Source organism: Aspergillus costaricaensis (genome assembly GCF_003184835.1).
Source record: "Aspergillus costaricaensis CBS 115574 unplaced genomic scaffold BO79scaffold_34, whole genome shotgun sequence".
Lineage (NCBI taxonomy): Eukaryota > Fungi > Ascomycota > Eurotiomycetes > Eurotiales > Aspergillaceae > Aspergillus > Aspergillus costaricensis.
The window spans coordinates 359,282-371,637 of NW_020291834.1; the positions used below are offsets into that span (position 1 = coordinate 359,282).

The 12,356-nt window shown below is 50.0% G+C and overlaps 7 protein-coding genes across 7 annotated transcripts; 4 read left to right on the forward strand and 3 right to left on the reverse strand.

Moving 5' to 3' along the window:
- Positions 1-42: 42 nt before the first annotated feature.
- On the reverse strand, positions 43-1,978 carry BO79DRAFT_201748 (pantothenate transporter; the record flags this gene model as incomplete). The annotated part of the gene is made up of 2 exons (XM_025681602.1): positions 1,817-1,978; positions 43-1,724 (listed from the first exon to the last, which is right to left on the reverse strand). The coding sequence occupies exon 2, from the start codon at positions 1,573-1,575 to the stop codon at positions 43-45; it is 1,533 nt and encodes a 510-aa protein (XP_025535995.1). The 5' UTR covers positions 1,576-1,724; positions 1,817-1,978.
- A 111-nt stretch (positions 1,979-2,089) lies between these two features.
- Positions 2,090-3,076, forward strand: BO79DRAFT_290115 (HpcH/HpaI aldolase family protein; the record flags this gene model as incomplete). Its single annotated transcript, XM_025688853.1, has 1 exon — positions 2,090-3,076. The coding sequence occupies one exon, from the start codon at positions 2,090-2,092 to the stop codon at positions 2,900-2,902; it is 813 nt and encodes a 270-aa protein (XP_025535996.1). The 3' UTR covers positions 2,903-3,076.
- Positions 3,077-3,425: 349 nt separating this feature from the next.
- On the reverse strand, positions 3,426-3,978 carry BO79DRAFT_201755 (RidA family protein; the record flags this gene model as incomplete). The annotated part of the gene is made up of 3 exons (XM_025681603.1): positions 3,850-3,978; positions 3,714-3,787; positions 3,426-3,650 (listed from the first exon to the last, which is right to left on the reverse strand). The coding sequence occupies exons 1-3, from the start codon at positions 3,899-3,901 to the stop codon at positions 3,426-3,428; spliced, it is 351 nt and encodes a 116-aa protein (XP_025535997.1). The 5' UTR covers positions 3,902-3,978.
- A 529-nt stretch (positions 3,979-4,507) lies between these two features.
- BO79DRAFT_156857 (gibberellin 3-beta hydroxylase) lies at positions 4,508-5,884 on the forward strand (the record flags this gene model as incomplete). The annotated part of the gene is made up of 4 exons (XM_025678833.1): positions 4,508-4,753; positions 4,812-4,937; positions 4,993-5,581; positions 5,640-5,884. The coding sequence occupies 4 exons, from the start codon at positions 4,508-4,510 to the stop codon at positions 5,882-5,884; spliced, it is 1,206 nt and encodes a 401-aa protein (XP_025535998.1).
- Positions 5,885-6,277: 393 nt separating this feature from the next.
- Positions 6,278-7,220, reverse strand: BO79DRAFT_273970 (SDR family NAD(P)-dependent oxidoreductase; the record flags this gene model as incomplete). The annotated part of the gene is made up of 3 exons (XM_025687554.1): positions 6,278-6,582; positions 6,663-7,090; positions 7,165-7,220. The coding sequence occupies 3 exons, from the start codon at positions 7,218-7,220 to the stop codon at positions 6,311-6,313; spliced, it is 756 nt and encodes a 251-aa protein (XP_025535999.1). The 3' UTR covers positions 6,278-6,310.
- A 1,055-nt stretch (positions 7,221-8,275) lies between these two features.
- BO79DRAFT_273973 (uncharacterized protein) lies at positions 8,276-10,281 on the forward strand (the record flags this gene model as incomplete). Its single annotated transcript, XM_025687555.1, has 2 exons — positions 8,276-8,320; positions 8,370-10,281. 2 exons carry the CDS (start codon positions 8,276-8,278, stop codon positions 10,161-10,163), a joined length of 1,839 nt encoding a protein of 612 aa, XP_025536000.1. The 3' UTR covers positions 10,164-10,281.
- Positions 10,282-10,581: 300 nt separating this feature from the next.
- BO79DRAFT_273977 (kinase-like protein) lies at positions 10,582-11,949 on the forward strand. Its single transcript, XM_025687556.1, has 4 exons — positions 10,582-11,136; positions 11,195-11,293; positions 11,351-11,460; positions 11,523-11,949. Exons 1-4 carry the CDS (start codon positions 10,593-10,595, stop codon positions 11,856-11,858), a joined length of 1,089 nt encoding a protein of 362 aa, XP_025536001.1. The 5' UTR covers positions 10,582-10,592; the 3' UTR covers positions 11,859-11,949.
- The last annotated feature ends 407 nt before the right edge of the window (positions 11,950-12,356 follow it).

Genomic DNA, 12,356 nt, shown 5'->3' on the forward strand with positions numbered 1-12,356 from the left:
ACTAGTTTGTCTGATTAACACAGAGTTGTACCTTGCTATATATCAATACATCTCGTATCGCCACCGCAGCTGCACCATCTCCTCTGTAACTCCGCCCTTGACGACCTTGCCGATCAGATCTGGGTCGCCTGAATCTAGGTATCTGTTCTCGCGACGGACCAGCCACCGATACACCGTGACCGTAGCAGCCAGGAGGAAGGCCGAACCCATGAGCGTTCCAAAGGCAGCATAGAAATGCGGACCATCGTAATATAAATATGACGCCCATATGTTCGACGTACAGCCGATAGAGTTCACCAGTGCAGAGGCGGCAGCGCGTTTAGATACCGGACGGGCCATATGCAGGTTAATAGTTTTGTAGAGTAGAAGCTGCGGACCGACAGAGGCAAACGGGAGAATTATCATTGCAAAGTACCGTGCGCCGATGTTGAGGGTGGACATGAGGATTATGTACATGACGACGGAGATGGAAATGCAGGCCATAATGAGTGGATAGATGGTGTTGTAGCGATCGGAGTAGAACATGAGGCCGTAGTAGACTATGCCCGCAAGGACATAGGGCGGTGCGGTGAGGAGGAGGCTGATGGTGTTAGAGGAGAAACCGAGGGAGCCGACTAAGGTGGGAAAGTAGTTTGCGATGGAGCCTTGGCATTGGGAGAGCATGTTGCAGAAGATCATCAGGACGAGTTTGGGGTCGGAGAGGGCTTTCATGAATCCGCGAAGGATGGGTTCGTTTTCGGAGCCTTCCGCGGCTCCGGCTTCGGATTCGATGCGCCATACGGCTAGGTCTCGCTCGATTGGGGAGAGGATGCGACTGTTGTGTGGAAATCCGGGCATGATTAAAGCGCAGATTATGCCGATGCCGACTGTGGCGCTGCCCTCGATGATGAAGAGCCATTGCCAACCGGCGATGTTGTGGACACCGTCTAGTTGGAGGATGGCTGCGGCGAAGAGTCCTCCGAACGCGTTGCCGACTTGTTGGGCGATGTAGAGACCGGCGATGCGCTTGCCAAGCTCCGCTTTGGTGTACCAGGCTGAGAGGTAGTAGATTGCGCCGGGGAAGAAGACGGCTTCGGCGATGCCGAGGATGGCGCGCACGGCGAGTAGTTGGCCGTAGCTGTGAACAGCTGCGGTTGCAGCTGAGATGCAGCCCCAGATGGTGACCGCAAGACAGATGTACATGCCCGGTCGGGCGATTCGGGTGATGAGGAGGTTGCTGGGGATTTGGAAGGGCAGATATCCAACGAAGAGGATTGAGACGGCCGTGGCAAATTGGTCTGTTGACATGTGGAGATCTTCCATGATGCCCTGCAGCTTGGCCGAAGCAAGGTTCTGACGATCGATGTAGTTCAGGATATACAAGAGCCCAACCGTAGGCAGAACCATGAGGTCCACCTTGCGGACGATTCTCCGATTGAGGCGGCGGCGCTCATCTTCGCTAAGACTGCGTAGGGACTCTGGCATGCGCTCATACGCATCACCGACAACATCATTGACCTGCCCTTCTGCAGAGGAAACATTGCCCTCCGACTTGATGGACGAGGGGCGTTTCTTGAGATCCATTGTTTTGTCCATGACAGCAGGAGTGGAGGCTTGAAAAGGACATGTGAGCTGTTGCCCCAGGGGAGACTGGCCAAGATATTAAGGAGCGTCAAAGGTGTATATCATGTTATTCTGATTGGATAGGCCGGTGCTATCCATGACATCTGGGTAATGCCGACCGGCTATTGATGTGGAGTGTGTTACGAACCGTGGTGAGTCACTGATTCGCTGACAATCAAGCGCCGGGTAGATAAGGAGGGAGGAGCGCACTAACCTTATCTTTTATCCTCCACATGAACACAGTCCAGTCCATGTGTGACAAGCCTTTGCTGGAGGAGTGGAGGAGGAAGAGGAGTTGAGATGGATCGGCGGAGCTCCTCCCGGAGCGCTAAACACTCCTCCCGTTCAACTCCCTCCCCGCATGGGCGAAATTCCCTGAACACGACCGACATCCCTGTAGCAGACCAACTACTTAACTGACAATGTCGGCGAGTCCAGTAAGAGTCATCATCTCCTATCACAGAATCCTCCTGATACCACCGACACGATGACTTACACGAAGACCTACCCCACTCCTCTCACAACCGAGATTTCCAACCCTCGGCTGCGGCTTCTGAACAAGATCAAAGCCGGAGAATACCCGTTAATGACTTTCATGGCCCTTCCTTCCGTGCGCATGGCTCAGATTGTCGCTCTGACCGGGGTTGACGGTATCATCATTGATTGCGAACATGGTCATATCTCCGACGACGCCATGCACAACTCTGTCGCAGCCATCTCCTCCCTGGGTGTATCCCCCATCATCCGCATTCGCGGTCCCACTCATGACATTGTCAAGCGTGCGCTCGATACGGGTGCCCACGGCATCATGGTTCCCCAAATAAACACCGTCGAAGAGGCGCAACAAGTGGTGGCATCTGCCAAATTCCCGCCACAGGGATTGCGGGGCCAGGGGTCCGCCTTTCCTGCCATTGGCCATGGTCTGACTACGCCCGAGTACATGAAGTCAGCCAATGAGACTATCATCACCATGATTCAAATTGAGACCCGTGCTGGTGTGGAGAATGTCGACGCAATCTGCGCCGTTCCGGGTGTGGATCTTGTCTTCATCGGACCCAATGACTTGGCACAGTCTCTCCTCGGATACGTGCCTGCACGGGGAGATGAGCCGGAGTTTGTTGTTGCAGTTGAGAAGATTGTTGCGGCGGCGAGGAAGCATGGCAAGTGGGCTGGGAGAATGGTTAACAATGGGAGTTTGGCAAAGGAGGCTAGAAAGACATATGACACGGTCGCTATCACAGGCGACACCAAAGCGATTCAGAATTGGTATATGGCAGAGTTTGAGGTAGCAAGGTCATGAACAGAGTGAACTGTATAGAATAGAAAACATTGTCATTTAGCTGAACTAGAAGAATGTGAGCATTGCCTCGTATCGAAGACTCTTCTGCTGTAGAATGGCTAATAACATGTACTGCTTATAGCCATGACCAAATAGAGATAGGATTGACGAATTTGATGAAGTAGTAGGAAAAATAGACGAAGGGATATAGTGAAGCAAGAGAGGGAGAGGGAAGAAGAGAAAGTGGGGGAAGACCAATCACGCAGTCACCTGACAGAAGTGTGATACCCAGCTGACTTGCGAGCTAGCTTCTACATAATCGTCGGCTTTGTATACTCAGTTACACAGCACGACTGGAACTATTGAACTAATTCCTAGTGCTAGACATTATAACTCAGCGCAGCACAGGCATGTACGCAAGGAGCGCTAAAGCATGAAAATTCACTACTGAGTAAAGTGTTTGGCAGAGTCAAAAGTTTCTATTTAAAATGTGATGAGAATTTATTTTTATGCATTGACGACCCTCTAATATTAACCAAATGACTCAAGCTTGTGCGATACACTCAATCTCAATGACCGTTCCATCCCCCGGAGGAACTGCCTGCAGACACGACCGAGAAGGCATTGGCTTGGGCAGAAAATCGATATACACCTCGTTCATGGCAGCAAAGTCCTTCATGTCTGCCAGGTAGACATTGTACTTGACTACTTGCTCGAGCGACGACCCGGATAGCTCGAGCACCTCCTTGAGGTTTTGGAGTACAGTTCGCTGTTGAGATGGTTAGAAAACTGGATCTTATACCAGGGAGACGCTGAGTGGGGGCATGCTTACTGTGGCTTGCTTAATCTCTCCAGTGGCAGTTTGTCCGGCACAAAAAACAAGTCCGGGAACTTTGACTGCGGGGCCTGCAAATACAAGTTAGCCAGTGCCCTTGACTGGTAACAAACAAGTTGGGGGAGCTACTCACAGTTGTGAGGCTTGGGAGGGAACTTCTCGCTCGAGATAAGTTGGCGCGACATCTTGATTGGATGAATTTGGATGTGGTAATCTTCGACACTCTGAGATTAGTGCTTGTGATATGAATGAGGGATGCCAATGACATTCAACTCCCCTTTAAATGGCTTTTTCTGCGTGTCCAGTTGTTGCGACATGTCTCGTGGATGGCGATGCCAAGCCTGCACTGCGGAGGCTATGGGAGGAGCTCCTCCCTTATCGTTATCACAGCTATACCTAACTAGCTGGGTTGATCGGCACGAACTAACCACCTTCGGCGATCCGAGAGCAACCCTATCGGACACGCTAAGATAGCAGCGCCATCGAGGGAGGAGGCTTGGTTTGGAGGAAGAACGCGAGGCTCGATAAGCATCCATCATGCCATTGATCCATCTGTTGCTGCTCATGAGGCAGTACTGTACGCATCCCGTGGCTCCTCTGCCAGAAGAGCTCCCCTGAACTGTATCACATGGCTTGGGTAATCTGGGCATGGCGGACGCCGAGATAGTCCCAATCTAGACGTGTATATAATCAGACTTCAATTCGGAGTAGAAGAAATAGCAAATAGCCATATCACAGTCACTGCATACAACGAATCAAACAATATTATTCTCCATTGTCTAAACACCACCATGGCACCCACAGCTCCATTCAACCCCCCTTCAGCTGACCTGCCCGGGAAGCCATCTGTGCCAGAATGGGTTCCCCCTCCGGTAACAAAGGAGAATCACAACTTTGCTCAGCTCAAGTCAATTGATCTTTCGCTGCTCGACTCAGAGGACCCAGCAGTAGTAGATCATCTGATTCAACAGGTCAAGATTGCCATCCGTGATGATGGTTTCCTCTTCCTTGAGAACTACGGCGTTTCCTTGGAGCAGGTAGGTGGAAGCCCTCAATAGTGACAATGGTACACTTACTAATAGGTCTTATCTGCAGCTCCACCGCCAATTCGCCCTTGCACAGTATCTCTACAACAACATTAGCGAGGAAGACAAAGAGCGCCTCCTGTTCCACCCCGACACAGGTCTCTGGTCTGGATACAAGCACCCTTACGGATTCAAGGTAAGATACTACCCCACCCTTCTCCAATGCGATTGAAGCTAACCTCTGCGTATAGCGCAACCGTGGCCCCGCCGACGGAATCGAGCAATTCAACTGGTACAAGCAGGACTGGGAGGACATCAACCGAGTCCCCACATGCCTGCATCCATTCATGGATGAGATCGAGGCTTTCTGCAACTACCTGACACAGTCGGTCAATCGACGCCTTCTAACCCTCTTCTCTCGTGTCCTTGAGCTACCCGACGACTACCTCTGGAACAACGTCCAGTCTCATGGCAGCCCAACCGGAGAAGGCTACTTCCGACACGCCCTATTCCGACCGGTGCAGAAGCAAACTGAAGAGGCTTCGAAGGGTCTCCGTATGCATGGACACACCGATTTTGGCTTGACCACGCTGTTGTTCTCCGTCCCTATCTCGTGCCTCCAGATCTGGGGTCGCGACGAGCAATGGTACTATGTGCCATACAAGCCCGGTGCGCTGGTCATTAACATTGGGGATACTTTGGAGATTGTGTCGGGAGGACACTTCAAGGCCACTCGGCATCGTGTGTATAAGCCACCTGTGGATCAGTTGAATGAGGAGCGGCTGTCCTTGGTGCTGTTCAACAGTTCGGTTGGTGATTTGAGAATGACGCCTGCATATGGTAGGTGTGATTGATTTTGAGATGCAGAAGGGATTAAATTTATGCTAATAATTGCTAGACTCCCCCCTTATCCAACGGGAAGGATGCGTCGAGGAGCAAGGCGTCTACAAAGAATTCCGTCGACTCACATCCCAGGGCCAGCTGGTCCCAACGAACCGTGAATGGCGCGAGATCCAGATTGCCACTGTCACAGACCCAACGGATACTGTGCGCAATCGACTTGGAGCTGACCAGGTGCTTATTGATGGAAAGATTATGCATCAGCGAGAGTACATGGGGGTCAAGGTTGTTTTGCCTGTTTGATGGGTCAGCCGATTGTGTGGTAGCTGAGATGTAGAATGACTGTATGCAACGTGTTTTATTCCAGGTTTATCATTCAATATTGTCTTCGATTCAAATCTCTAAGTTTCTGATAGTAAAAGTAAACAATGATATTGCGATCGTCTAAAACCCCATAGTGAGGATTATATCTGCGATTCAATACATTTATACTTACACTCCTCCACGCTGGCACTTCAACTTTTCCTTAAATCAGGACTTTATCCCCCATAGATGACTTTTCAATATGAAATCAATCGTCATTATCTGCGCACACTTGTTACATCGAGCTTAATTCAACCAGGGAACAAACCTGTACAACATCAGAAACAGCTAAGAGCCACAGTCATCATCAACTCTACGGCATGAAGATATTCCCTAACTACCAATTCATATAAGAAAGTCAAATTATCATCTCAGACCTCCAGCCAACAAAAGACTCTGTCCCGTCATATACCCGGTCGTAACTAGCATCAGAACCACATTCGCTGTCTCCTCTGGCGTCCCCAACCTCCCAAGCGGAATCCCCTTCACCACCTCCGGCACCGCTGCAGCATTGGGAATCATCCCCGTGTCCCCAATCATAGCAGGAGCGACATCATTGACACTAATATTGTACTCAGCCAATCTGGTAGCAAGGTTCTTCATCATGCCGGTGAGACCGCCCTTGGAGGCTGCGTAATCTAGATATCAAAGTCAAGTAATTAGTAATACACCCTTTTCTTATGCGCGTATATTATACAGAAAAGTGGTGGCAACTTACGACACCCATTAATCCCACCACCATACGCCGCAATAGACGACATAAAAACAATGCGTCCCCAGCGCTGTGCCTTCATGTGCTCGACCACGCCTTTGACTAGGATGAACGAGGCGCGGAGATTAGTGGTTATCATATCGTCGAAGTCCGATAGATCGATGTCCCAGATATTGGTGATTCGTTTACCGGTCCCGGCATTGGAGATGAGAATGTCAGGGCTGTGGCCATCATGTTGGGCGATGATTTGGTCGAATAATGAGGTGATGTCGGTAGCGGAGCGGAGGTCGACTTGGTGGATGGAGATGCGGAGCTCGGGATGGCGGGTTTGCAGATCTCTGTGGAGAGATTGTATCGCGGCGACATTGGTTGAGTATGTGAGGGCTAGGTGGGCGCCATTCTCGGCCAGTTTGTGAGCGCAGGCAGAGCCGATGCTGATAGGCAGATGTTTTTTAGTCCTAATGCTTCGATTTGGGGGCCAATTGGGGAGTTACAGGAGAAAACTGACCCTCCTGAAGCGCCGGTGACTAGGGCTAGTCGACCTCGGATGTCGTTTGCGGACATTGCTTAGATTGGCTGGTTACCAGTGTTGGTTGGTATATATTCTGTTATCTTAGATTTGGGATAGCAATCTACTATTTTCTTTCAGGGAGAAGTTCGGAGTGGCCAGTGGTGCATTATCAAGAGCCAGATACCAGAATACCCGAGCTTATAGTATCTCGGAGCTCCTCCGGGACCCACATGGAGCTCCTCCTGGCCCAAGAAATTGTCTGTAGGGCAGAATGAATAGTTTGTGGCCCCTGTGGAATGAATAAAATATTTTGAGCTGGACAAAGAATCATTTTCAAAGGGTTAGCGTTGTATCTAGAAGTGAAAGAATATGGTGATACCGTATCGTCGGAGTTAAACATCCAAGCCACGGGGATAATACTTTGCAATGATTGGCTAAATGTAGTCAGTATCACACTGCAAAGAGCGTTACTCTATCTCCTCCTTATCTTCGTTATGACTCATTGTTTAGCCATAGTAGCCTTTGAATTTGGACTTGGCGGGTTCCTTGAATGGTATAGTGAACCATGCGATCAACTGATAATATATTGCAGCCTCTATCACTGAAGTCGTGCTCACAGCGACTTATTATGTGTCGATGTACATGTGATGACCTGACAGGGATCTGTGTGTGCTTGGTAACATTGCTGTACTCAGGGGCTCTCTGATAATATTATTGCAACTTCTTCTCTTTTCCTTTTTCCTCCTTAGACCCGTCAACTTGTTCTATGAATGATATTGTCCGCACTCACCATGGGGCTGTCTACCTTTAAAAGTGCATTAACGCTACTTCTTCAAATGGCATTGCCCATATAGGATGAGTGTGGCTACAGAAAGGATTTAATTGACGAACATGCTCTTTCGATTAACGGGCTCTTTATACTAGCCGGAGTCAGCCATTCAGCGCATTAGACTAAGTGGGAGACAAATTGCTTGAAAATTAGTGCTCACGGTGAAGTGGAGAGGCGGATAGTAATAATCCCATGTCCTTGGTTCGTATGACTCACATATATATTCCTCATTCGTTGTGCTGTCCCCTTCATCGATTTGGCCCACCTCAACTATGAGCCATGGATCGTTTGCCACCAGAGCTGAAGCTACATGTGGCAGGTGCAGTAAGACTGCCACTACCCTCTCTTTGGAATTTCCTAACTCGGCGTCTAGGTGAGCGACGTGTCGCGGGAAGCTCTGCGAGCCTTATCACACGTCAACCGTCAGTGGAGTCAGATCGTCGCGCCCATTCTCTATAAGAATATTACACTACCGTTACAATCCCTTGAGCCCCAGAATTGCATACTCCAACTTCTAGACGTTAGCCGCATATTACCGCATGTTAAGAAGTTAAGGCTCCTTGCTCGAAGCTACTCCACTAACCTACCGATCCCGGACGAGAGCATAGGCGATTATCTCGAACAAACCCTCCCGGAAGATATCGATGTTTCACTACTGTGTGAATTTGGAGGTGATTGGGCCCCGACCATTGCCCTGGTGAAGCGGTTGCCCTGTCTGCAGCAGCTGAGCATCCTGGCTTTCGCACGTTATGCTGAGCTTCTGGATGTCGTCGCGGAGGTGCATCCATCCTGTCGTGTGTCTATATTCACGCTTAGTCGGTTTTCTCCGAGGTGGATTCTCTATTGGTCCGAATGGCTTCGTTCTCTCGTGCTACATGCGGTCACAGTCATATGCCATGATGAAAGACATATGACAACCTTTAAAGAGGATCCTGATCGTGCTCTGTGGGACCTTCTCCATCAAGCACGACAGATAAAGTATTTATCGCTGCAGATTAGTGTCAAACCCTTGGACTGGATAATCTTAGAATCTACAAGTTGGTCCCCGTCCCAGCTGTCAGAGAGCGAAATCATCGAGGCTCCACGTGCGAAGCTGGAGACGCTTTCGCTACCCTTGATCACGAAAATGGCTGCGGCACAGCTGCAAAGGTGGTCCCGGATTACTGATCTGGCATATCTCACCGAGTGGGCGGCGGGTACCATCGAGGAAATGACTGCCTTGACGGCCATCACTGAGCTGCAGCCTTTCCGGGCATTGAAGCGGTTAACGCTTAGACTTGACCAACCAAAAGACTCTCCATGCTGGCCAAGGGCAGTCAAGAGGATGTTTCGCTCACTCCCACCATTGAATTACCTCTATCTTCTGGGAAGATATAACCCAGCGATACTTCCCACCGCTATTCTGAAACGACACGGCCCCACTATGACCGAGTTGAAGTTGTACTACAAGCGGTCACAGTTTCAACGAATCGACGAGGCGCGTCCACGTTCACTTAGAAAGCAGAGTGCTCCCACGTTCCATCCAGCCGTCATTGCCCACATTGCAGCCTGCTGCCCTGCTCTGCAGACGCTGTGTATCTGCGTGCAGCGATACCGAGGCCACCCGATCGAGGCGCAAACATACGACGCTCTGGCGAAGTTCCCGGTCTTACAGACGTTGGATCTCGTCCTCAACTGCGTGGCAGCAAGCAAGGCCGACGGGACGCCGTCTCTGCCGCGGGAGCTGACCGCGTACGAACAAGAACTCTTCCCATACCGCTTTGGCCAGATCTCCAAATGGACCATCCGGGACTGCATGATCAACTCGGCCATTGATGAATCGCTGGTCAAGGCAATTTTCAATCGAATCCTAATGGGCCAACAGGGTCGCTCTTTGCAGCTGCTCCGCTTACATCCGCACCTTGGCAAGTTCGAGCCCTGGATGAGCACGGACATGCGCAACCGTCTACCAGTTAGTGCAGGGGAGATAATCAAGGAATTGGCGGGGGCGTGGCAGGTCGAGTGGCCCAGATATGGTAAACCGCAGTTGGAAAACCGGTTCAGGCCCAGTCGTGATCATGAAGCTGTAATAAGGCCCGAAGATGGCGAGATCTTCCTGTTCATTTGGCCGTCAACTCGGGAACCCAAGACTTGGCCACTGGAATGGTATAGCTGGCCTTTGCAGTAGACTATGTTGGTCAATGGGACTTTCTATCTGACCATACTGGTAGGCTGTTGCTCTATGGAAAAAGGCATACGGTCAGAAGTTGGCTCAGACAGCCTAGGCAGAAATGCGTGCGTGACAGGATGTCGCAGATCTTTCCTAGCTGGGAGGGTCGACTTAACCACGGCGAGCCTCGTGGCCTCGGAGAACGTTGAAATGTACTAATTCGCTTTGTTCAAATGAGACGACATTCCAGTACTTATGTATAGTCCAGCCTCAGCCAGAGAAGGTGACACCTGATGTTGTGAAAGCAAAGCTCATCGTAGAGTTACTTTGCGGCTAGACTAAAAGTGGGTGGTTAATGAGTACGGAAGGCAAGCACAGTAGGGCGCGGTCGGCTGCAGGGGCTGACATTCTGTGAACACACGCGCACACATGCACACACATGTTAAAATGAAGCCACCATGTCCGCGTTTCTTACGTTGTCCCTGGCGTGTAACATCGTCAGGCTTTTCCAATGTTTATCGTCCGAAGTTCATCTCCGCTGCACTATCTACTGCCGTATCCGCAGGGCTGATCTGCCAAGGCGAAAGGGGTACGCGATACCGACTTGTCCGACCTCTCGGAACACCAGCACGCGGCAACACCTCCAACGTGTGGTTAGCGATAGACGATTCTAGACCTGATGCTGAGTACGTTATTAAAAGGCCGCCTGGAGACAACAGCGACAGTCCATGGTCCACCACTGCTCTCGCTGCATTCAGGCATGAATTGGAGATGCAAATATTGTTTGCACAGGATTCTATGATTCGCAGACTCGTGGATTACGTTCCTGAGTCGGAGCCTGCTGGACCAATGTTGGTCCTTGAAGCATTCACAGACTCGCTCTGGGATGCTCGGAATGCTAGGCCACTTACTACGAAGGAGATCAAGTGGATGATGAAGGGAGTACTCCTTGGTATTTTTACGGTCCATATGAAAGGTCTCGTGTATACAGGTAAGACTGAATGTCAGATAACCTCCCAGAATTGGTTACAAAGCTAAGCATATTCTAGATTTGAAGATGGAGAACGTTGTACTTGGAGGGTTCGATTCCTCCAAGCCCAATGAGAATGTCCGTGATCTGATCGTTAGACTGGCAGATTGCGGTTCTAGTATGTGACACACCTTATACCTGTATCCTTGACCAGCGAATCTCACACATTTTCTAGTTAGCAAACCATCTACCAGAGAGATCACCTCCCTCACATATCGAAGTCCCGAGGTCCACTTCGGGAGACCTTGGAGTTCGAGCACGGATGTTTGGTCCTGGGGGATAATAGTTAGTGAATTCTCTTTCGGATGTCTTCCTCGCGTTGCTTTCTCTGACGATATCATCTACAGTTAGCCCAATTGTTCCAGGCCCAGGTGGACTTCATATCACCTGGAATGTATGATTCAATCCGAACTGGAACTATGACAGAGAAGCGAGATGCCATTCGCGATCAGGTCGCAGTTGACTTTGACTTGTCATCGCTGCCATTCTATGCTGAAGACGAACAATGCGCCCGGATCTTGCCTACCCCACAACCAGAAACGGCTTACATGTGGGCAAACACCATGGTAGAGAAGGGCATTTCGCATGAGGATATCCAATTTTTGGTGGAGGTTCTACACCCAGATCCAAATGCTCGCCTTACGGTGCGCGAGATCCTCGAAAGTGGATATCTGGACGGCTAAGTGGGATTAGTTTCTGTTCTCACCATGCATCGCCGGCGCCAAGTCGGAAATTAAGGGAGCGCCCGCGAAGTCTTCGTTACGGATTTTGAAGTCCCTACAAGAGCGGCTATCACTTTGGGGCATATGTAAAATCAAAAAGTGTTCAGACCTGATTACTGATAGCAATCAGAGCATTATGAAAGTTCAAAAATAAAAATAATACATACAACAGAAGGGATTCGCTGGTGGTCACCCACCCAACTACTAACCTCCCGGCGTGTGGCTTGAGTACGGCTGAGCGGACGGGAAGCCCTATTTTCCACACCCTGTGGTCGTATGTACTAGATTATTTCTGTACGCAGCATATGTAATTCCAGCGACAAATTACTATGAGAAAGTAATTATAATTTACCCAGATGAAGTTCCATAAAGCCGCCATGTACGCCTAGCTGAATCAACTCTTGAATTACTGCGTGACATGGTTGAGAAATATCATGGGATGAATGGGCTGATACAGAT

What these genes read in the sequence shown, in the direction of transcription:
- BO79DRAFT_273977 (XM_025687556.1), top strand. Translation starts at nt 10,593, where the DNA reads ATGAAGCCACCATGTCCGCGTTTCTTACGTTGTCCCTGGCGTGTAACA. An exon ending in GAAAGGTCTCGTGTATACAG is followed by an intron (nt 11,137 to 11,194) that starts GTAAGACTGAAT and finishes AGCATATTCTAG; the next exon opens with ATTTGAAGATGGAGAACGTT. An exon ending in ACTGGCAGATTGCGGTTCTA is followed by an intron (nt 11,294 to 11,350) that starts GTATGTGACACA and finishes CACATTTTCTAG; the next exon opens with TTAGCAAACCATCTACCAGA.